The sequence below is a fragment of the Athene cunicularia genome (assembly GCF_003259725.1).
Source record: "Athene cunicularia isolate RWA chromosome 6 unlocalized genomic scaffold, athCun1 chr6_part1, whole genome shotgun sequence".
In the NCBI taxonomy this organism is placed as follows: domain Eukaryota; kingdom Metazoa; phylum Chordata; class Aves; order Strigiformes; family Strigidae; genus Athene; species Athene cunicularia.
The window spans coordinates 17,601,943-17,626,951 of record NW_020799105.1 but is presented as its reverse complement, the minus strand read 5'-3'; the positions used below and the strand labels follow the sequence as shown (position 1 = coordinate 17,626,951).

The window sequence follows — 25,009 nt, the reverse complement described above, 5'->3', positions numbered from 1 at the left end:
CCCCCCCCCCCCTTTTTTTTTTTTTTTTTTTTTTAAATCTGAGCACAGATATTTATAGTGACTTGCTAAACAGATAAGAGCCTGGGAAAAATGACTGGACAGTTTGTGTTAGGATGTTATTAGAGACAAATTTTGGTCTTCATAGTGTTTATGCTGTTCCAGCCACTCCTGAGATCACAGAAGCCTGCAGAGAAGGAAACGAGGGAATTTGATGTTATACTGAACATCAAACAGGGTTGAAAGTTCTGTGACCTCTGCAAGTAATTAAAATAAAGCTTCACTGGAAAATGGTAGGCTACTGCCACAGTTCCTGTTTTACAATTCATGACATTCCTAAAGGGGTTTAAAAGATGAGTTGAAGTTATTCTTTGTGCTGCTCCTTAGTCCTTAAGAGAGTTAAGAAATCAGGTCATTCTCCTCAGTCATGGTAGAACTAAATATTTGATTAGGTTTGGCCATCAAATGGGCCCATTATAGCTATTCATAAAAATTTTAAAAAAGGACAAGGAGGGGGCTTTTACTCTTAAACCTCTTTCAACAGCATAGCAGGTTTTGTGGTATTTAAATAGTATTAGAAAAGTAAAGCTTTCTACGTGTTTAATAGCCATTTTTCAGGTGACTGCTTAGATGTCTTTAAATGGAGAATGAGTGAGTGCAGCTGTGTGAATGTAATGCAACAAATATGCACTTAATTGTGTCCTTTGGCCAACAGAAAATGTCTGTTGGTAATTAGTTCCTCCTCTACTAGACCCACTGGCATGTGAGCTCTCCTAGTGGGATTCTTGTTATTGTTCTCTCTGGCTCTTGTTCACTGTTGTTCTGGAAAGGACAGAACTGAAGGCATGAGTAATAGGAAATCTTAAACTCTCACATTCACCAGAGAGGAAGACATTTATTTAACTAGACTAGAGCTCTACAAGCACTCGGAGGATAAAAGTTAGTCTTGTGGGAAGTGGAGACAGAGGGGATGGACTTGGAAAATACGATCCTTGGATTTTGAAGTACTGTTACCATGGGGTTAAAGCTGCATGAGTGCTCAATGCAGGTACATTTTATGCTGGGTATCTGGGGCACATTACATCAGCTTGCATGCAGCCGTGTTTGGAGCTCCTGAGTTGGAATCATTCTCGTGATATCCACCATTGCTTTCCCTGACACCTGGGAGAGTACCAGTACACTTGTGGCATCTTGAAGGGAGAGAGTGTTGTGTGCACTGTGAAGAGTTGGAGCATCACCAGTGTGAGAAGGGGTTGTACAGGACATCAGGGCATTGTGTTTAACACCTTCAAACATGTCTCTACCTCCCAGCCTTTTAGCTTACAGTTTTAAGCTGCAAGAGATTTCGTTAAGCTTGATGCATGCAGTGTGTAATGATGGCTGTTTTCTGGGATCCTTATTATCCATTCTGGATAATTGTGCAGGGTTGTTACCCCCCATTAGAGGGAGCCTTCAAAGCCTTCTGTAAAAAGTACACAGTAGCTCATAGCATGGCATTACAGACTTGTTTAATCAGCTGAGGAGGATTTGTATGTCCTAGTTGAAGTTATTTAAAGAAACAGTTTGCTGGAAAAATGCTGAAAATTGGTATCTTCTGAGTCTGAAAAGGTGATCTAAGGAAAATTCGGTCTCTCATCATTAATTATTACTATATGTCTTGATATATAGGTCTATATACATAATAGAGCTTGTGCTTTTGCTAATGTTACGTGGGACATCCTCTGCAGAATATACACATCAGCTTCCCTATGGAATGCATCATCCATGAATCCTGACTACTGAGCCTCTAACCATCATTCATAAGCCTTAGAGGAAAGGTGATTTCTCAGGACTGGTCATTAGGAATACATTTCTGTAATGGTTTTCCTTGGTAGGGTTTCTCCAAAGTATTTTACAATGAACATTAGGTGTTATTTAACCTTCTTTGTAAATTGGGAAACTGAAGCTCCAGTGTTGCCTCAGACTTGGTACCAATATGTCTTGAAATTACCAGAATAAATAGAACCTTAATACTATCTACAATAATGCTAAAACCTTTTTTTTTTTTACACAAATATGCATATAATGTACATATTGTGTATAGTATGTATTTAACAGTATATAAAAAATAAATATAATGCATATATCACTGGTCAAACAAATCAGTCAGACTTGCAGAACCATGGAAAGCTACTCAGATTTAACATCTGTATATAAACATTTATAATGGCACTTATACCCTTGGCCACTGTTTCTTCATTCTACAGTTCTAAGGCTCTGGAAGTATTTGATAATTGAGTATATACTACTACTTCTTTTTATCTAAATGTTTCTGTCTACACTGTTCAAATGGGATTTAATCTGAGAATCTATTTTAGATTTGTCAGTGTGGGTAGAAGAAAAAGAGGAAAGTCAGAAGAGTTTGTATATTGTTATAAATTGATAACTGATGTTCTTTGCTTCTGCTGCAAATGAAAGTGCCAGTTGATTTAACAGAGAATTTATAGGTAGTGACAGTAACCTATAGGTTTAATATTTCATTTGACAAGAAAATGCTGTTGATTTATTCAATTCCATGTGAAAATTTCTATGAAAAGTGAGAGTAATAATGTTCAATATTATTTTGGTTGGGTTTTGCACTTCTAGCTAAGGAAAACCAAGGTATTTATAGCAGTTAATTCAGTTTACTCAAACTTAGTGTATTGATAGTCCTCTGTGGGTCATAGTTTGCACTTGATGGTTTGGATTGTCCTGAAGACTTCAACCAAAGCTGAAATAATTCAGAAGGGATCATAAGCAATATGATAGATCAAAACCTAGTGTCTGAATAGCTGTATTTTGAACAAAAGGATTTGTTGCTGCTGGCAGGGTGACAGATGCCACTTGAGAAGTCCTTGTGTAGCAAAGCTAACTGTAAAGGATTTCTGGACATGAAGTGAACTTGAGAAGGGCTAAGGAGAGCTAGGCATAGTTAGAAGGATGTGGCTTTAACCCTCTTGCACCTTGACTGAAGAATGTTCAGGGCAAATGTGCACTGAATTAATGTCACTTGTTTGCAATATAACGTGATTGCAATATAAACCTTACAGTCCACAGCACACTAGCATAAGATAAGAGGAAGCTGCACGCTGGCCATAGTGAACGAGGGGTTAGTAGCCTGAGAGCTGGGCAAGACCAGATGTCTAAAAACTGTGAATATTTCATCTTCATGTAGATCCAAAAGGTTTTCCTAATATGTAACTGACTGATTCTTAGCAACCAGTTTTCTTAGATGATCACAGCAAGTCAGGCGTAGCAAGATTAGCCCTGAGTGAGTTGAAATGCAGAATGTTTTCCACTGGATACCCACTGAAGAAAAGCTTTCACTCCTGAGTTGTAGAAACATTACTGGGGTTGAAAACTCATCAAACTGGTTCAGAAGTGTTCAGCCACAAGTGCAGCTGCTGTGGTATGTAACTGCCCCAAAACCTCTCCAGTGCAGACTATGTTAGCACTTTGACTTCTCAGGCTGTGTTATCTGGGGTGTGGTGTTCATTCATCAGCACTCACACTAGGCTAAAATTTGGCCAGTTGTTTCAGCCTTGGGGAAAGATCTGACAAACTTGAAATCCTTCTTTTTAGCTGTTTTGAAGAGGAGACACCTGTATGTCATTTAAACTATATTATTTTGACAGTAATGTAGCAGTCTTTTTAGGAAATAAACCTCCGGAGAGGCCACAGGTCTGCACATAATATTGTGAAGAATTCTGGATTTGTTTCTCCTCTAAATAGCCTGTCTTTTAAAAACATGTAAACTGCTTATAACAATTAACAGATGAGTACTTGAATCCAGACACCTTGTTCTAGAGGATCCTCAAGAAAAGCTTTGTGATGAAGAGAAAAATAAATGGAACAATTATCAGATGATGACAGCAAGTAAAAGATTCATTAATATTAGCACTAGACTGACCAGATACAGACCTTTATAGGGCAAAGTATGGATTGAGCTAAAGTTACTGTGACCCAAAGTTGCTGTGAATTAACTACAAAACTGAGAAGGATGGGGCAGGACTGCCAGAGAAGATACACAAAACCCAGATTGGTACCTTTTGCTTATGACAGTGAAATGCAGCATTTGATTAAAACATAGGTGCAATATGGCTTTGTTGTTCCTAAAAAAAAAAACAAACAAACAAGAACCTTGAAACCCCCCCAAAAAAACCCCGCCACACTCAAAGGCCAGACTGGAAGAACAGAAGCTGAAATTATACGGTGTGAATGTGTGATTTTTCTTTGTCCACATGCCATGGTCCTCTCACAATATAGGTATCTCTGCTGTATCCTATCCTAACTATTTTCCTTAAAACTACATTGCCTTAGTTGAGCACCAGGGTGCTTGGTAGGGAATTATTTCTTTATAAAACCTACTTCATAGATAATAATGTACAAAGATTTCAGTCCTTTGTGTCTGGGAATTTGGTAAGCATCTCACAGGACAGAATCCCATCTCAGAGGTTAATTGATAATAGTGTAACAAGCCCCATACTCTTTTTCAGTTCAGGTAGTGTAGATACTTAACTACCCTACTGAATACCTTCTGAGAAGCTATGAATTTTATTTCAGAAAAATCTATATGCCTACTGACAATTTGAGCTCTGTTAAGCAGCAGCACAGTTATGCCACAGAGATATTCTCTAGTTGGATGAGACAGGCAAAGCCCAGAAAAGATTCCTGTGTTGTTATTTCTTATCTATTTTTTCAATTATTGTCTTCCTGTTTGGAAAAGATCCTTTCTGGCAGTGATTCAACCTTCTTAGGAATTTTTTATATCTCATTAACTGGGAGCGGTTCCCAGGACAGCAGATTTGCCATCATCTTTAAATCAAATATGTTTGGAATAACTTGTGACAAGCATCTCTGTGGGCCCCACTGCTGAAAAACTCTAGGAATGCTCCGAAGTTGGGATTTTTTTTTTTTTACCAAACACAGATAAAATTTCTTTTCCTCTCTATGTACAATATTGTTTGCATGAGGCAGAAAGTGCAGAAAAAGATTTCAGCATCTGCTGAGTGCTGAGCTCTCCTAATTGGAGATCTACCTTTGAATATTCAATATTCACAGTCCTAAACTGCACATATGTGTGTATATACATAAAAGTAGCTGTGCTTTGCACTCCTGCATTCCAGATCAGAATAGTTGTGGTTTGATGCCAGCGCTACATTTCAGATACATAGAGTTTCTTAATTTTCTTTTTCTTAAATTCCAGTTTAGAATGGAACTGATGGGATACTTCAGGATTTAAATAATTTCTAGAGAGAGTCAGAGATGAAGACGACAGCCAATAAGGAAAATGATAGAAAGAGAATGAGCGTTATAAGTGGTTTTCCTTCTCAGTTCAATATTGGTTTTGTTGCTGCAAATCAAGCATCAGTTCTGTGTTTTCTCCCTCATTAGCTTCTCTTCCTTTAATAGGCACATCTTGTAGTGACCTTTCTTTCTCCCTTTTACCAGAGCACCTTTTTTGCCTGATAGGTCTAAATCTGCTATGCAAAAAACACTAAATCACATTAGTCTCCATTTGGTGGATGTTGCCCTGTAAGGAGCAGGAATCAACAGCTAAGGCAGTATCTGAGTAAGAGAAGTGCAGTTTTTTTGCAACTGAAGCATGAGTGTATGGCTAAACTAACAGCACACAGAGTCCTCTTCTCTGGTCTTGTATTGCTGAAATTCCTGGACAGGAATTGATCTTAGTGATAATGAAAGATAAATAGTCATGTCCACAAACACCATTGTCTCTGTGAATAACTATCTCTGCTGACCTTTCTTAAAAACAAACCCAGGTACTACACTACTAAGGCAGGAACAAATGAGAACATTAAAATTAAATGGTACAACTTTACCTGTAGAAGGGCTGGGTGGTGGAGCTGGTTGTCTGGCAGTTGTCAGATACTTTAATCCATATACTTCATCATCTCGTGTAAATACTTTTAAATACTAAGCCTGAATAAACAATGTTGAATGTGAACCAAAAATACCTTGTTATTCATCTCAACAGAAATAATGAAAGGTTGAATTTAATAATATTACAGTCTCGAGTATAGTGAACTAGGAGATGGATTTGATGATATTTTACAAGTCAGCAACAGACTAAACAGGTATTTTGTGCATATGACATCTCAGTGGATAGGGAATATTTTTTGAAAAAGGATTTGAGGTTAGTTAACTTGTTTGGAAAGCCAGATACAAAGACTTACAGAATTCATTACTTGTCACTGTTAAGGGTAATTTTCTAGGATTAATTATTTTTTGATTTAAAAAACCTATTGTGGGCATTGCATGCTTAGTTTCAGATGCAAAAAAAAATTAATACATTGGTTGTTTTGATCTCCTAAGGAGAAGAAATCACAATGTCTGTTCCTTGATTTTTTTCCTGTCCTTATAGGCCTGAAATTCCATCAGCTTTGTTTATTATGGGTATCAATGTATTTAAGAGAAGGAATGGCTCAGTGGTTTTGGATTTGGGTTAACAGGATCTAGAGTATTTAGCATCTTTACATCACTAGTTCAGATTCAGCTCAAGCCGTCAGTGCTAGTGTAGCTTCTGAAGTCAGACATTTGTGAATTAAGTTAATCATCCCAGACGAAAGTGGCTCTAGAAAGCTCTCACTATTAATGCTTGTATCAGCAGTGTGGGGAGGAAGGCCAAGGAATAAAATGGTGGGTTGAAAACTGTCATTCAATGTCTAAATTAATATGTAACAGTGGAGCAATTGAGAAAATACATGTTGTTTGACAAAATGAGGCAGCAGGTTTACACAAATATCTAACTGCAGTGTGCCATTCATTGCCTTGGACTGTTACATAGATGGAGATTTAAAAAGGTGTTGGACAAATTAGGGAGACTAGATAGATTTTGACATAGCCCCTAGCCAGGAAATCTTTAAACCACTGATTACTTGAAGGGGAAGGTGTGAAGAGGAAAGGCTGTTGTGTATTGTCTTGTTTCTTATAGCCTTTTGCCTTCAAGTAGTCACTGCTGGCCTCTGTTGAGGGCAGGCTACTGGACTAGACAGACCTTTGGACTGAAACAGTATGGCAGACCTTACATTATCATCATTATTGTTGCATCATGAGGGCAATGCTGTATCATAGCAGGTGAACTGGTCTGTTAGCAAATAAAGAATGAATGCTCTCAAAGCAATGCAATGCATTGGTCCCTAATTATTTTTTTTTTAATTTTTGTTTAGGCAGGTGACAAGCATTATCATCCAAGCTGTGCACGATGCAGCAGGTGCAACCAAATGTTCACGGAAGGAGAAGAAATGTATCTGCAAGGTAAGGATGCCTCCATTCCTAAACAAGAAAATCAGAGTTTGTAATTTTTCTGTCACAGACCTCAGGAGTTTATAAACCATCCCCATGTAATATGAATAAGGAGGACTATCTGCAATAGTGTTCTCGTACTTTTTCACTATGGCTCTAGTAGGTGGCCATAGCAGTGGCAATATCAGTGACTCTACATGCTAGTTGAGGCAGACTGTTTTCAAAAGCTATGTGGCAAGATTGAAATTTATTAGGTTGCCTCTGTATTTGGCATCTCAACAGATAGCTTAACACACAGCCTGTTATATGAGATACGAGACAAAATGAGAGGGTTTCCCCTGAATTCTGTGGGTAAGTTTATGTGTTCTCCAGGACCACACTCCAAACTGTAAAAGGCAATGAAACAACTTCCAGAGGCTTCAGTGAGCTTGTTTAGAATCATGTAGATCTCATTCCCCATGTGCATTGACAGAGTGTCTCCTCTGGTTCTTAATCATATTTGCTTGACTTGCCTATTTACCTTTTCTCTGGTCACATCTCTCTTTTTATTCCCATTTACTTCATCTGTATGCTCTTTTCTTTGTTGAAGAGTATCCTTAATCTGAGTTCCACCTCCTCTCCCAGAAGGTAGCATGTTAACTATTAAGCTACAGTTATTTTTATTACTTGCTGTAGTATTAATAATTAATGTTGTTAGAAAGAAGTATAATACACATTTATGCAAGCAAGAAATCAAAGTGAAAAAGACAGATACATGTTGGGATTTTGTATATTGTACTTGTAAAATATCAGAAAACTTGCTTGGTATACCTGAAAGAACTGTAAAAGAGTAGGAAAGAAATGATGAAGGTGTGATGGCAGCCATCTCTTGAAATCAGGAGGAGAAATTCCTTCTGGAGGAATTCCAAAATTAATATTGTTAAGGAATTCCTTTGAAGCTAACATGTTATTTTGTAGTTTGTCCTTCCTTGCAGCCCATCTCTTTCATCTCTCACTGACCTTATACCTTAGCCATCTTATTCCAGCTGTGCACAGAACTGGATATTGAGTTGTGTAGCAGTTCTGCATTTGCAAGAGCAAGGAAAGGCTGAAAGGGGGCCGAGTAGGAAGTACTGCTTTCTGATGCCAAATTGGAAAAACTAACTTGAAAGGAGCAGTTACTGACAACTGGTAATCTTCTTGGTTTCCTCACATCATAGTATGACAAAGTACAGAGTTCAAGGTGAGCATCAGTTCATCCTTTGCTGTTATTAATAACAGCTGTTTGCAACTGATGCAATCTGCACCCAGAATGGGAGTTCATGTTGCTTGGGCAGGCTGTGGTGTAAATTTGCACAGATCCAAGTAAGACAGAAAGTACTGCTTCTACTTAAACAAGGCTGGATTTTGTCCTGGCCAAGTTCAGGTGATGTGAAGGAGGAGAGGAGAGACACCTGGCTCCTTGATCTGCCATCATTCTCTTCTTGGCTGTATCTCCCTTTCTGTGGTTGTGAATTAATGCTCTTCATGCTCACTCTGTCTCAGAGAGAGCAGCTCAAGTTGCATTGCTTTACTGTTCACAAGCTGTTTTCTGACTAAGTAATGTTATTGCTGAGCGTGCTCCAGGCTGTTTTGTCAAAGCTTTCCTTGCTGAATTCAGCATGTCTGTAAGTGTGAGGGACCTAAAAGCCTTTCCAGTGCAAAGCTCTCAGCTGAAATGTATATCCTGATTCCATCCAAATCATTTACCCTAAGGTGCAGAGTAACAGCATTCTAAACATTTCACTGAAATAAAAATACAACATCACAACACTAAAGCTAGAACCAGAATTGCATTATTGATAAAATATATGAAAATAGGCAGCTTCCATCTTACTTCTAATTGTCCTCTCCACAGGACATGAAAGCACTGTGTTGGTATTGCTTTGTCTAATAGAGCCTGGCAGGTTTGTGATAGCTGCTTGTATCAGAAATGTGTGGGAAGCCTGCAGAAGGAGAACATAGGAAAATAAGCCGTCTGTTTAGGGGCTTTCGATGTTAAGGATGGTTTGAGTAATGCTAGCAGTAGCACTCTGGCTTTGCCCTGCTCCAACACAGGAACATGAAAAAGAAGCAGCTTCAGACACTTTCTCTTCCCATCGATTTCCTTGTAATATATTACTATATGGACTGCCCCAGAAGACTGTTGCTGAGCTAGGATGTTGCTCAGCATTCAGAGGGATGCTTCACTTGACTCTCACATGGGCTTTCAGCCTTATTCAATGTGTAAATAATAGCCTGAGTTACTGATTTTGAGAGAGCTGTATGTTGAAACAATGGTACGTGCAAATTAAAAAGCTGAATAAATGAACATGTTGGTTGGTGTCTGCCAAGTGAGCAAACAAACATATGTTAAGAATGGGAATAATCACAGTTTTCTGAACTGTTTCTGGTAGGAAAAAGAGGGGCGATGCAGCTTGAGAATTTGCACCATTCCAAGCATTTCAAAATAGACTGGCATGTTTGGATGAATAAAATCTACAAGCTGTAGGTGGCTCAGACTTCAAGATCACGAAAAATATTTACATTTCACTTCTTAAACCTGTTCTATCTGATTTGGGTTTTTTAAGTTTCACATAATTCAAACCTCTTACAATTTTGTGAAAGAAAACTCAAGACCAACAGTTAATTAAGTTTCACCATGAAGATGACATCCAGACTGTCTTCCATTTCTTGTTCACTTTCAGCAGCTGCAGCATTTTCCTGGGGGGTCCCTAAAATTGTGCCAGTTTGTGCTAAATACTGCCCAAGAATCAGTGGCAGCTTTTTCTTTGATAGTGGGGGGTAGTTTAGTAGAAAAGAAACTGAGGTACAGAGGTAATTTTTGTCAGCCACACAGGAAGTTCACAGCTGAATTTGAGAGTTGAACCTAAACTTTCTGAGTCTGAGTTCATCAGCCTTATAGCATTAACTTCCTTCCTCCTGAGTGCTTGTATCTGTCTGACCTCCTGAGTAAATGCACAGGGCATGCTTCTCTCCTGATCTCGCAGGCTCTGTGGGGTCCTGGCTCTGAGACTGCGGTTTGTTTACAGAGAAGGCTGTTGGTACACTTCTCCCTGTTGTCTGATCGTTTTCCACTGCCAAATGCACAGTGTCTTCTTCCTCGGCTTAGACTCAGAGCCAAACATCTCAGACCCTTGATCCAGAGTCGCAGTGTTCTCTCCAATCTCCTGATGATGATGATACTGTGTGCTGCTGGGAAGGGAAATCATTCCTGCTGGTCTTTACTTCTGTACCAAGCCATGTAAGGGCTTGTTACAACAAAATTTCCAGGGGTCCTGACCCATAGCTTTCCTGGGCTCTGAGGGTGGGGTTTCCTCTGACTGCACTTGAGCTAATAGTCACCAGCAGGAGAGCTGGACTTTGCTCTTACCGTTTCTTTGTGGAAAGAGAAGAGGTGACGTTCCCCCCTGCAGACAGATATGGCTCTGTAGTGACTTTGTAGTGACTGGAATTAAGTTTGAATTTGACTGTATCTGCACTTAGTGTTAAAAATCAGCATTAGCTTCTGTTCTGTTTCAACTTTGCTAATAGCTGCCAGCAGCTTTCCAGCAGTGACTATAGTTTACACTCTGTTCCAAAGCAGAACTGAAATGAGGTGGAAGTGCTCCGTGCCCCCGACCACTGCTCAGCCCTTGGGGACACAGAGATATTTCCATCTTTACAGCATAAGAGAGAATCCCATGTTTTGGGACACAAAGAGCAGAGAGCTTGCCTCTTTTGGTAGGATGTGTAGGTGGAATAGCCACGTGGAAATGCCAGTGCAACACATGCCACTGACCTTGCAGATCAAGGGTTAGAAATGAAGTGGGTGCCAGTGGCAAGTATCCAGGGAGAGGCTCTTTCACAGGCTGCTTTGTACCACCTGTGTCATACTGGCCTTTCTAGTTTAGTGCAGCAGGTGAGATATCACCCTGACTTCTGTGTTGTGAATTTTCTAATTTTGCTTTTCCTGTTGTATTTTGCATAATTGCAGGGAAGAGGTGATCTGGGTAATACTTCACAGTAACTGAATATGACACCTATTGCTCAAGGAAGTCATAAGACTTTCCCAGTATTAATGGACTTACAATCAGAACTTCCTTTTTATGGTGTTGCAGTATGTAAGGGGAGAACAGATCAGGTAACCATGGCCCAACTCTTTTGCTCTTACCCTCCGTCCTGCCTAGAGAACCTTCAGTCCTCCAGCTGGTGCTTGCTGACTCCCTTGCTGCTTGAGGCTGTTTGAGTTTTAATTAAGAATGTGTGTAGAGTGCTTTGACAGCCTCAGGAAGAGGCTGCTGTAGATGAGCCAAGGATTTGAATATTTTTTTGCTTCACTTGTATTCTCATGAGCTAGAAATGAATGTGAATTACTTGCATAGTTCAGACAGATTCACCATCTGATGCAATGAAGAGATTCTCTTTAATAACTGACTTGTCGTGACTGGAAGTCATCTGCTTTGCTCTGAATCAAGATGGTTTTTTCCCTCCCTCAGGTTCCACTGTCTGGCATCCCGACTGTAAGCAATCCACTAAGACTGAAGATAAGCTACGGGTAAGATGAATTTGTGGCAATGACACACCAGATATTTTGTGCACACAATAACTGAATGTTGTTTTTAAAAGATTACTTTTTCCATGTTTTTTTGCATAGTTCTTACCACTCTGGCAGAATAAACAGTGGAGGCACTTCAGAGGTATTGCTCTGGTTTTTAGGCTCACCACCTTCACATACCTGTCTCAGTGCACTGCCTTAAAGAAAGTGTCATGTACTGACAGACAGACGTGGCAAAGTCTAAGACACTTCATTTCATATCTCAGTTATTGTGAGAGAGACTCTTAGGTAGAAAATGTGAACAGGGCAGTTGCTATGATATATTTTAGTATTTTTGCACATCTGTATAATTGCTCTATAGGTATCCCCTGTTCTGGACTGTTGTTTTACAGCATTTAGACAATATGGGCTCTTATTCCTTTGCCATCCAAATAAACCTCAGCCTAAAGTGATCCTAACTTGAATGCCAAGAAGAGTTGCAGTTACCCTTGGAGTCATCTACCCTTGGAGTCATCTCAGCATATCCAGACAAACTTTCTGGATCAAATGCTTGGTGGTAGTAGTGCCACACTGATAAATGCTGGAGCCTGGCTTTTTGCATGCACCAGGAAATTCTAAGCCCATATTCATTAATTCATCTTCTGGACATTTTACTCTTTTTGATGTCTTAGTTGGTCCTTTGAACTTTGCTAAGTTTTCTGGATTTGAATATTAGAGACTGCATGTGAATAAAATGTCCTTCAGACAAGGAAACTAAGAGGTACTGGCAGGGAGATACCATGGATTGTGTTCTGTGTGTGGCTCAGTCACAGGAAGCCATGTCCTTTAGAATTAATTCAGATGAACTGGTCTGTAAAATATTCCCCACAGAGAATTTACTATGATCATAGGTAATGTGCAGATAAATTTTTGTTGAGCAGAGTTCATGTTAGTGTGGGCTGTACAGCAGTATAATTGGCACTAGATGGTCATGGATCTAGCACAGACAAACGTCACTGTAGGTACCATCCAGCATTTGCCCATTGTTCTGCTCTGAATTTCCGTAAGAAAATGGAAAATTATGCCAGACTGGATTTTCTTCCTCATTTAACAGTTTGAATGTAAGACAGTGTTTTGGCCCTGCTTAAGTGTCAGAATGCTTGTGCTTTGTAGTGAAAGGTCGGGGTACAATACCTCCTTTTCCCTTGGACCCAAGAGTCTTACCAAAGTACTCCTGACTACACTGCAGCCCTTATGAACCTTTTCCAGCTGACCTTATAAATCAGTGGCTTATTTCCATTCCCCATGGAAATAGCCAAAGTCCTCTTCAAATATTTTCCTTTTTTCCATCACACATTCAAGCATGTCAGTCTTCTTCCCCCTCAGCTAATTTTAATTGAAGTAAATTAATTCATTCACCTGCAAGACTTTGCCTAAGTGAGTTCTTGCAGGAAAATGAAGCAAAAGAATGCATATTAAGGGAAAATCTGAGAAATGTTATGTCACGGCTATCCAAGGTTGCCCTGTTCTTGGATGAAAGCTTCTAGGCAGAGGCTTAATATATCTTGAAAAAGGCATTGACAAATGCACTGTACCAAAAGCTAGCTGGAGAGATGGAGAATTTTTAGCTTCAACTGTATTTCACAGATAGTCTCCATCTATGCCAGTGCAAAAAGTCAGACACCTTATTTTAAAATCAGTTTGAGTTCACTTTGATGGCTTTGACATGTTTCATTCTGCTGACTCAAATGAAGGCAGTAGCAAACAGGTAGGTACAGAAAGAAATGAAACTGGGGGAACTACGTGCTATTTGAACATGTCACCACTAAATTATGAACTGTACTTTGATTGACTTACAGTTTCTTATGACATGCATTAAGACATAATGTGGGAATCAGAATCTGGTCTGTGAGTTGACAAATGTATGACAGCTACTTTCAGGATCAGACCTAGATTTTCTGGTGGTTCTGCAAAAAGCCAGTGACATGGCATGTTTGCTCTGCTGGGTTTCCTTTCCCTATAGAGCAAAATAAAACAAAAAGCCCTTTTATCATTGAAGTCACTTCAGAAGTTTTCAGCCGTTCTGTTTTCTCTCAGTAACTGAATTGTGATACAAACTAATCAGCATTCTAGCTGGTCAAGATCTGACAGGGAGTTCATAAAAACAATGGCTGCTTTAGATCTTCCCCCCACTGGGTATTTGTGGAGGATTACAAAGCCAAAACAAGCAGAAAATAGAGCAACCATATCTATGTTACAAAAATATAGATTGCTTAGGGGTTTTTTTACAACTGTCTGGCTGTCGGTGATTCTGCAGGGATCAATAAGTACCATAGATATTATAACGCACAGAGCATTATCTAGCAAGTAGATATTAGTAACTTGATTGAAAAAAAAGAGCTTAACCACTGAGCTGGGGAAACTGCTTTCCTTTTCACTCATTTTTCCCTTTTGTGTTTCATGACAGCATTCCTCATCTGAGTTCTTTTATCCAAAGAGTCTGGTTCTGCGCAGGCCACGCTCTGCAGAGGTTTGCTGTTGTGTTTTCATAGTGTTAATAATGGTCTTCTTTACTGAGAAGATTCTTCATGATTGTCATTCGCTGTGCTTGCTACTACTTCTGCCACACAGCTTTCTTACTATCACTTGCCATCATGGGCACTGACGCTGTATTTTGCATCATGTGGTGCAGTGTTGTTTGTTAATTTTCATATTTTTTATTTTGCGTAATGAAATGCTTAAAATTATTTTTTTAGGTTCAGATGGGCTTTATGGGGCTGTAGTATTGTTCTTCCAGTGTTACAGAAAGTTTTTCTTCTAGAGCAAAAAATTAGACTGCAAATGAAAATGGTGAAAAGCATCTGACTTTAAAGCGATGGTTAAAAAGCTCATGCTTTTTAGAAAAAAAATGCCATCATTTAAATCAGTTTGGTTTTTATGTGTATTGACCAACTGCACATGAATACTTCAGTTGGGAAAATACTCACAAAATTACAGGTTTGGACACGTTCTGTGTGCTGCCTGAGAGCATTTGCCTCTCTCTACTCTGGGGCACACCCATATCTGAGTTGGGAGGTCCTCCCTGTCCTCTTGATTCTGGACTACCTTGCTATTTTCAGACTTCTTTGAGTTTTCTTTGCACCTACAAGCACCAGCCACTTCCATTTCTTCCCCTTCACAGCAGTGCTTATTTATTAGTTGTGTCTGCTGTGGGGGAACATGTGGCTGTACTGCATGCAGGCACACCTGAGGTGCTTTCACCTGATAACAAAGTAAGAACATACTGGGATGGACTTACTACAGGCTAGTGGTGGGCAGACAGGCTGATAGAGTCTGTGCCACTGGATTTCCATTGTGTCTGCTCATGCTGCTTTCACATCTCTTATTGCAAAGTAGCCATAGTCATATTATCAGCCAGGGCAGGATATTTGTGCCAGATGCAGTCCACAGGATAGAATTATATAGTTGAATCCAATTCTGTGATTCAGTGGGAGTTAGTGCCAGCCCCGTGCCCTTTGTCCTGCATGGTGCTTTCCTTAGCTTAGGATGCTGCAATGCATTAATGCCTCTTGAAAGCCGCTCTCTCTGTTAGCCACAGAAATATGTATCAAGAAAATAGAGCTATAAAAAAGTGTTATCAGTGGTCTTAAAAAGGGCAATGTCTCTGCAGTCCTAGGCTTTACGGAATCAAATGTTGGAGTCTGAGAACAGCAAACTGTATGAACATTTCACTCATCTTTTAGGGTAGTGTAGTGGCTTTTTGGATTCAGCTTTGCATGCACAAGTCTGAGTTTCCGGTGCTGAAATCCAGGAGCCTTAGGATTAAAAACCCCAAATCCTATCCAATGTATTAGAAAAACATGTAAGATAAAATAGGAGCAGTCCATGCAACAATAAAGGTATGTTCTCTTTCACAGAATCATAGAATAGTTTGCGTTGGAAGGGACCTTTAAAGTCATCTCTTCTTGCTTTGTAGACTGTGTAGGATACAAGTAGCTTAGGGTCAGATGAATATCTGTTTGTGTAAATTTGGTGAGTATTAAATTCTGTTTAGATTTACATGCTGATGATACAAAGGCAAATTTTGGCTTCATGTGTTCTTTGAAACAAAACTACTGTCATTGCTGTTGCCATAAAGATGGGCCGAAGGCTTGAATCTACATGAAAATTGTAAGTTGAAAATTGTAGGATAAAATCCTGTGAATTCTCTGAGAAGTTTGCCGTTGAATTCAGTATGTTCTGGACTTCCCACTTTATTTTCTTCTACTCTCAACTTAACTTACTCTTGGTGAATGCTATGTTTGCAGAAGCAGTTTGTAAAAGTTTGCTGGGCAGCAAAGTGCCTTCAATGATTGTGCTGAAAATTCATTCTCCTCTCTGGCTTTGTGTCTAGAAAGGAAAGAAAAAATATTTGTAACCTATTAATATGTGTGTCTTTATGAGTTTAAACTAAACCTGTTTGCTAGTTTTGTCGATGCATATATAATGTAGATTTTTTTAGGCAGAGAAATAATGAATGAATGCATTTGAAGTAAACACTCTTGTAAAGAGAAGGGTACAGTTCAGCTAGCAAACAGGCACAATGAATGCGTTATTGGTCTTGTACACGGCCACTGAAAATTACTGAAATCTATAGAAACCGTGTGTTTAATGAAACCTGATTCCAGGTCCTAAATAACTGTAAAACCTTGGAGTTCTTGAAGCAGGTAGTCAGAATAGCAAGTGTACTGAGAGAGCCAAATTCCTTGCTATTGCAAAATTGTATCTGCATAATAGAATAAATTAGATCCTAATCTTCTATTAGTTTATTTTTAAACATACTTCATTTAAAGTAGCTTCTGAGGTTTAGAGAATTTTCTTAATCTATAATGTTAAGTGTTATTAAGTGAAAACATACTCATTCTTCTGCAGCTATTATCACCGCCTTGCATAATGAACTCTATCAGAAAACTAAGGCAGGTACTGTAAACAATGCTGATGATGCCTTTGTTAAACAATAGTGCATCCATTTGGCCAGATGTTCTTGGGATCAATTTTGATCTGGTTGCCTGCTCTTGTAAGTTTTTACAGAGCATAATTCTGAACATCTGTACTTGAGGAAGCCAGAGCCACCACATTGTAGCAGCATCTGGATGATGTGAATGGCTCTAGTGTGGATTTTTTTATTTTAAGAGCTATTTACTTAGATGATGTGCCATGCATGATGACATGACAAACTGCAGTAAATGTGGATGAACATCTTAAGCTTTGCAGTGTAATATCAAAATAACAAGTTAATCGGTTTGGGGCATATGCATGGGTGATATAAAAACTGAGCATTGAAATTCACAGTGAACCTAATAGGATGAGCATGACAGTTGGTGTCACCTCTGCCAACCTGCAAATGAAGTTGATAAAGAACTTTTGCATTGAAGACAAATGCATGGGATGAAGAATAAAAACATAAGAAGTATATGATAAAGTGGGAAATACTCAGAAGTCTGGCACATACTTTAGATGCTTTGTAATCTGGTTCTTTCCTTTGGCTCCTTTAATGATATGCATGGATTTCTGTTGACTGAATTTCTATTGATTTTTTTTTTCATATACTTCATGGACTTCCTGTATCTGGTACAGACATTCCATATTGATATATTTACTAGTGTTACATCCATTTGGGTGAAAGAGGAAAGGAAAAAACAGATGACTCCTACTGTCAGAAAATGTGGAGAAAGGCCATGCACCACAGGAAGAGAAAAAAAGATTAGTTGTAGTTTTTGTAGAAATTTGCTTTAAATTTCTCTGCACAAAGGTGGCATGAAAAGCTCAGTTTGAATCCTTCAAGAACAAGAACAATCATACAAAGAGTGCTGCAGACCGGTTTGTAGAAGAAGTAAGGCATCTTAACTAGTTTTGTTGCTGAGAGTGTGGAACAAGTGCCACAGGACTGTTGTGATGGAAGGAAATATCTCTAAATTACTGCATTCATATTAAAGGATGTTTCCTCTAAATTCTTTATCTGTCTTCCAATAATGTGTGCAAGAGATGCTCACATGATACCTCCACTGAAGGCTAAAGGTTAAATCGGGGATAGCCACTATTCCTTTTCACCTGCGCTCTGATCATCTCTCCTCTAGGGTGAAATTTACACCCCACTGTTCTTACATCAGTAGAGAACTTGACCTCCAGTGTGTTTCTTGCCACCTCTTTTAAGATATAAAGTCACAACAGTGGTACACAGGGTCAGGGATTCTTAGCTGCTAATGAAGATGCAATGTACAATCTAATAAAAGCCATACCTCATCACAGGTTTTCGGTCAGGATCTATTATGGCCTGTTAGGAGAGGAGCCAACCATAGCAACTAAAGGTATGCAAGAGGAACAGCTTATATCAAGGAATCTTTAGTGTGTATTTGTTAAGGCAAGCAGCACAAATGATTTTAAGTGCAATGCAATTGTCTTTAGGGGAAAGCGCAACGCTGTGAAGGATTCCAGACCATATGGGAGCAGCAGAGTAGGAAATAGTTAGCCATCTGTGATGGAAAGAGCCTGTGTAATTCAAAACAAGAAACAGGGCAAAGTGAGGCAGGAAGGGTGAGAGTAGATATAGAAGTCCTCCTTTTCATGCACTGTCTTCAGGGGTACATCATAAACTTAAGCAAGATACAGGACTGGGGGCAAATAGAAGAGCCACAGAGATCCAGGTCTGCTTGGATTAGGCTCCTCAGGAGAGGAACGGTGTGTGTTCAGGCAGTGGCTGTCAGGATGGCATCCTGCCCAGGGATCGTGGAGCTTTGCAACAGACTGAAGGTAAGATTGGAAGAATTACAGAAAATAGAAAACTGGTTTTGAAGGGTGTCATATCTGGCTCATTGCTGTGTCAGTGGGATGGTAACAATGAACCTGGAGCAGAAACACGGTGGCGAAATGAAGAACAGGTGCTAACACTTGCCAGTCCATGTGACAACTGCTCCTATACTCCAGGGTTAAGAGCACCTAAGAATGTTGGTAGCAGGATGTGGCTGAAACTGTCTTCTTAAGGTGTCTAACTTTAATAAATGCACTAAATACAAATGAACTTTCCTTTGGTTGAAAGGCTTTTAGCAGTGATACTAAGAGATAAGACTGAGGAGAGCTGAGTATTTCTTGTTTTCTGAAATGATTACGGAATATCCAGAGCAAAGAGCTACCCAAAGGGCCTGCCAGGCAGGAACAGGCTGTAATTGCCTCTAATGCTTGTTTTCCTACAACAAAGAGAACTGATCAGACAAAAGTCTTAAAGTGTGTCTGCCAAAAGCCAAAGGTAACAGAGACGCCCCTAACAGTACCTCAGTTACTTAATGCTGTTCCCTATGTTGTAATGAAAACAATTGTTTTCCATAGCAACTGCAGCAACATGTTCCATGTGTCTGGACTCAGACTGACCGTGGTGTGAAATGGCAGAATGGAAGGGGGAATAAAGAATAAAGTGTTTCTCCACAGCAGCCAGATTTTCCAGCTTAGTTCTTGTAACATTTCCATGAAACAAGTGGTTGTTGTTGAGTTTTTTGCTTTGATTGCATCATGGGAGGAGCTTAAGGGCAACTGAGAAATTTCTGTTCCCTTTTGGGATGTAGGAATTTGCAGTCACAGAGAGAAAAGGAAAGAAACACATAAAGGCCCAGCTGAGGAAGTGTTCTCAGATATGCTCTGGATAGGATTTGTGACTGTGTCAGTCCACAGCCACATCTGCTCTCTTTCTGATCTGAATCTTAACGTTTTTTGGTGGAACGTGTTCAAAACCTTTTATTCCTCTGATCCTCCCTGAATGTGGCGATTTCATTTCCACAAATGAAGTCAGAGAAAGCCTGCTGTATGATCCACAACTACAGCATTTTTTTATGCGGATGGTTCCAATAGCTTTTCTGGATATGAAATAAAAGGTAGAGAGACTCTGAAGTCTGCTCAAGGATCCTTTCAGGAAATGTATGCTGAGAGATAAGAAAGGTCCAGCAGCCTCTTTGTGTTCACTCCAGATATTTCCTACAAAAAATCAGCGAGCCAGGCTGTCAAGTCTTGTTTCTCTTCAGTATGTACCTGAAGGTCCCTTAGGACCTGAAGGTCCCTTCAATGTCACAAGCTGATGAGGTAAGGACTATTTACCAAGATTTAATTTTCAGTGACTTCAAAGTATCCTGCTGCACTAGTATCATCACAGTCATGTGCTGGTGCATTGCTTTGTGACAGGATTTGGTTCTTTGCAGTCCGTTAGGGAGTAAAAATTGTTCATGGTTTCTCAGTTGAGAGTGGGATATTGTTGAATATCTCTGTGTGTCTGCTGCATGCCAAGTTTAAGAGTAACTGCCACAATAGCCTGGGTAACTTTTGATTGAATAGATGTTTTTGAAATTAATCAGGTTTTCAGGATCCCCACATTTTAGTGATCAATTCCTTTGTCTCCTTTCACAAAGGGATTTCCCCCAGGGAGTCTGTGTCTAGTCCCGATGAGGTATTGGAAAATCCACTGAAGGTGTAACAGCACTGGCTCTGTAGGAGTGTGACTGTTCTCATGAATTTCAATTTGCAGGACATTGTCATTAAACATCAGCAGTTTTGCAGTGTGGGGAATTGTGAAATTTCAATCAACAGTTTAGCTTTCATGTTGCATCTAAATTGTGCTGCAGATGTAGGGAACAGCTCCAAGTCAAGGATTTCATCTACTTAGAAGGACTTAATTCAGTTCTGTATTCATAATGGAAATCCAGTGATTGAACATCTGGGAAGTGATAATGTGTGTGCTGTGCTCCTCTCAACAGTTTTGTCTGCTGAACTGCTGAGCTGTTTGTGAACTAACGTTTTGATAAAATGACCAGCAGGACTATCGTGGATTGTACTTTGTATGGCTCCTTGCAGTGTCTCTGGCAGGTGTTGTTTGATTTTGTTCATTATTGTTGTCAGTCTTTTACATTGTATGATGTAGAAAATGTCTTCCCCCTCTCACAGCACTCCTTCCTCTACCAAAAAAAAAAAAAAAGACCACTTGCCTCACAAGATTGTGAAATTTGCCAGAATGCTTGCATTTGTGTTGACATTTTTTCCCAAATTCAGTTAATTTCAAGATGTATGCAGATTTCTTCACTTAACTTCAAAATTAACAATGTTAATGGCTTCAGGTTACTCTGAAAAGTTACTTTTTGTTTTTTAGCCTACAAGAACATCATCAGAAAGCATTTATTCCAGACCAGGTTCCAGTATACCTGGCTCTCCAGGCCACACTATCTATGTAAGTATTCCTTCTGATGGATAAGCCTCTCAACCCTTGCTTGCACATGGAACACTCCATGCTGAAATATGTCACTTTTTTACTGATGCTAATGCCTTTATTCTAGTGGTTAAATTATTAAAGCTCTCACCATGTAGTTTTCATAACTATAGGATTTCAAGAGCAAGGTAGGCCTTTTCCAGGTCACATTTGCCATAGAAAGATGCAGTAAATCTCTTGAAGTCGCTTGGTGATGTGAAGAGGGACAGAAGGTAGACAGGTCATTTGAGTTTAGGGGGTTATGTGAGGAGATCAGTGCACCTCGATATGCAGCTCTTGAGAGATCTGCTGACTGCAGTTTCAGGACATGGGGAGGAGGGTCAGCTATGCTACTGGCTGATACAACACTTTTCATTCCAGAAGTTGGACACTTTGGTTGTGGAAGAAAAGGACTTTTTTATTTAAGAACAAAAAAGATACTACGCATCCCTTTTTTACTAAATTAACTGTGCTGAAAATGCAAAGCTATTGATGTACTATCTTATTTGTGGTTACCTCAGAGGTAGAGTTTAATATGATTCGTTCAGTAATCAAGCCTCCTCTTTCTCATTATTTTAGAGGATATCTTTCACTACTTGGCCTCATTATTGGTACCTTTTGAGCCCATAAGATCTTAGAAATTACAAGTGGAAATACATTAGCAGAAGGGTGTCCAAAAATTTTCAAAGGAATAATGTTTTTCTCCTCTTTTCTTACCACTTTTCCAGGCATTTCAGTGTTGTAAATGTCAGTAGCCTTTTTTTTTCTTGGCAGAGAAGTCCACAGGGTCAGAAAAAAAAGTAATCTTTTGTGGCTGTACTAATTCAGTTCTAAGGAGGAACAATATAAACTCAAATGTACTTAGGTGAATAACAGAACAACTCAGCTTTCTCAAACTTGCTGTCCATGCATATAACCTATGTTTTCAAAAACTGACATGTATTTAAGAATCCTGTTCCTTGAAAGTCCGTATAAGCTTTGCCCTCATATAAAACACGCTCTCAGATGAACAGCACAAGATCCAAGACAGAAGTGGAAGATAACAGCTAAGGAAGAAAATCACTGGAAGGCAAGTTAGTGAGAGAGAGAGTCCCTTGTGAGGGAAGCAGAGATGAAGGTATGCTGGGAAGAAGAGGCAAACTACAGGGCAAACTCTTTTTTGTTGCCTATACATAATGTTGAATCACTGATTTTATAGATAACCTTAAGCTTATATGGGTGAAACTGTAGTGTAAGACACAGAAATTTATCAATTGCATGTGTAGTAATGCAGAAAATTACTAAAATTACGAATCTCAAGTCCTGAGTTTGAGTTAAATACTACTTCTTCAATGCATTTCAACAACAACAACAACAAAAATTAGCTGATATATTAAAAATGTTCACACTGCAGATATCAAAGCACAGAGCGTGTCCTGGAGAACTGCCATTCTGCTGGTAATATCGACTTCATAAGCTGTATCTTACGAAATTTAACTGCTCGACAGCACAGTTTGTAGGACGACGTAGTGGCCTAGACCAGGGTCTACAAAAATATCTATGGTTATTTATACTGGATTAAGAATATCCAGACTTCAGGATAATTTGCAGCTCATTAACAAACTATAGTAAAAATATTACAGAAATAACGTATGTTAATGTATCTTTGTAATTTAAAGGTTAATTTGGTTTAAGGTATTTTGTTACATCTGGTGAGTGAAAACTAAACAGATTTGGGGCTATTTTTAAAAAGTGAATTTCCTTACTATTTCAAACCTTACTTCTTTATCAAAAAATATTTTGTAATGTTTTTAATTTATGGCATTGCTTAAGAACCACCAAGACCAGTAGTTGTTAGGAGAGTTTGGGAAGGCAAATGCACTTTAATGTGAAAATACTAGGGGCTAGTACTCAGGAAGAACGGAACTGAATGTGAGTAGAAACAGATCAGCCTTGTTTCCTTGTGCAGCCTACTATAAATAAATATCTAGTAGATATTAATCAGCAAATGTATTTCTGTAAGGTAGGTAAGAATATATGATGAGTTTTTAAAAAGTTTTCTTTTAAATAAGGAAAGATATTAGCTATCTAAACTATATGTAAAGCTTCTTTCTATCTCCTTCCAATGGGTGCAGCTCTCTTTGCAACTGATTTCCTACTTCCATTTTTTAAGTAGTCAAGAGCTCCTTGCAGTTACAGTGGAAAAAATAGTTAATGTTAGTAGTATGTAGTATGTAGTTAGTAAGCAACATATGTCTTAAACAGAAGCTTGGGTTGAGTGATGAGTGCAATATAATAATTTCAGCTGAGACTTTGGATACCCAGTCCTGGCAAATAGTCCTGCTTGCCTTTTTATTTCCTTGTAAGAAGTTGTATTTCCTCTTGTGTGCACAGTTATAAATTGAATTTCTGTCTGTGGTCTTCCGCATGGAATCCTCTCATAATCTCTGTAATCTGCAAACTAAATTGATGTTATTGCCCATTTTACATATGGGAAAACAAGAGCAGAAAGGTGAAAATACTTGCCTGAGGCCACAAAATGTGTCATCTGCAGAGCTGAAGTTTCCAGCTCACTACTGGGGATAGGAAACTTTTGGTTTAGATCTATATGTACCATGTTCTTTCTTTCCTAAACTGAGAAAACACTGTGTGCTTTTGCAGAGGAGGCCTGCTGGAGAAGAACAAGAAACAATCACTTTGCATGTAGAGTGCCAAAAAGGGTTTTCCATAGCAACAGTGTGACAACAAATACACAAAAATCATAAATTGTGTAAAACAGAAATGACCAGTGCATTTATGTAAGTTAATTTATCTTCTGTCTTTGACCTTCAGGCAAAAGTAGACAATGAAATCCTTGATTACAAGGATTTAGCAGCCATTCCCAAAGTCAAGGCCATTTATGACATTGAACGTCCAGACCTAATTACTTATGAGCCATTCTACACTTCCGCCTACGAGGACAGACAGGAGAGACAGAGTCTTGGAGAGGTAATGAACCCACAAGCAACTCATTCTGCTATACGCTTTATTCAAAGCCTGCTTTGCTTCTATCCTCTTTTGAAACAGTTTCTAATTGACACTCCCAGATACTACTGTTGCTGCTGCTGTTCACAGTGCTTTTTCTCTGTTTGATCTGGGTTTAATGGGAACAATCATGATGATGCTTCATGTGCAAAACTTGCACAATTAAACACACAGTTAAACACCTTACATGAACACCAGCCACTGGTAGAGGGGAGGCTTGCAGGCCATCAATATGTGCATTCTCATCACTCACATGGATATCCTAGTCTTTGGGTACTTGCAAAGTCCAGAACGTGAGGCAAAAGCCTGCCTGGTAGTGGGCTGTGGAGCACCGATATTCACAAGAGAATATGAGGAATACCATGATCTTCCATGGCAGTAAAAGGATTAAGAGCAGCCGGATGTTTTCTCTCACACATACTGAAGGGAAATATGTTTCCAGACCACTTTGCCAGACATACTGGATAAAATCTGAACTAGGTCGGGGTGAAGTGCACTTCCACCTGGGAAAGCAGGTTAGTTGGAAATAGCTGCTTCACATTTTAAATTACTGACATTTAGTAAGGGTTCTTGTATCCTGCAATGATAGTTTTTTTCTATCTAATTTATTATCTTAGATATGTACTTAAAGATATCTTTCAGGTTGTAGGGTCCCCTGGTTTTCTCAGGTGAACTTCCATAACCGCAATTACTACTTATGTGGTCCCAGTGCAGATCATGAAGCAGGTTTTGTTATGTAATAACATCTGACGTAAATCAGACTTCTTGAATGCAAATCTAAATGGACATGGAAATGGATTTACTTGCAATCTCAGTGACTTTACTGACTGTAACTGAATTGAGTTTGAAGATGAGCTGAGGAAGAAGGAAGTACAGTAGATCATTCTGGCACCAGTGGTCTTAAGATGCCCATATCAGTGACTGATAATCTATTT

At 39.1% G+C, this 25,009-nt stretch overlaps 1 protein-coding gene across 20 annotated transcripts in view; it reads left to right on the top strand.

The window, feature by feature from the left end:
- ABLIM1 (actin binding LIM protein 1) overlaps positions 1 to 25,009 on the top strand; it is a 224,795-nt gene that overhangs the window by 161,322 nt on the left and 38,464 nt on the right. For 11 of the 20 annotated variants that reach the window (XM_026851348.1, XM_026851367.1, XM_026851357.1 and 8 more), the window contains 5 exons: positions 7,203 to 7,290; positions 11,775 to 11,833; positions 14,280 to 14,342; positions 20,976 to 21,053; positions 23,883 to 24,038. In XM_026851348.1, coding sequence (XP_026707149.1) covers positions 7,203 to 7,290; positions 11,775 to 11,833; positions 14,280 to 14,342; positions 20,976 to 21,053; positions 23,883 to 24,038 — 444 coding nt within the window. Of the gene's footprint in view, positions 1 to 7,202; positions 7,291 to 11,774; positions 11,834 to 14,279; positions 14,343 to 16,723; positions 16,772 to 20,975; positions 21,054 to 23,882; positions 24,039 to 25,009 lie in introns of all 20 variants that reach the window. The other 9 variants (XM_026851366.1, XM_026851360.1, XM_026851359.1 and 6 more) reach the window with 4 other exon arrangements.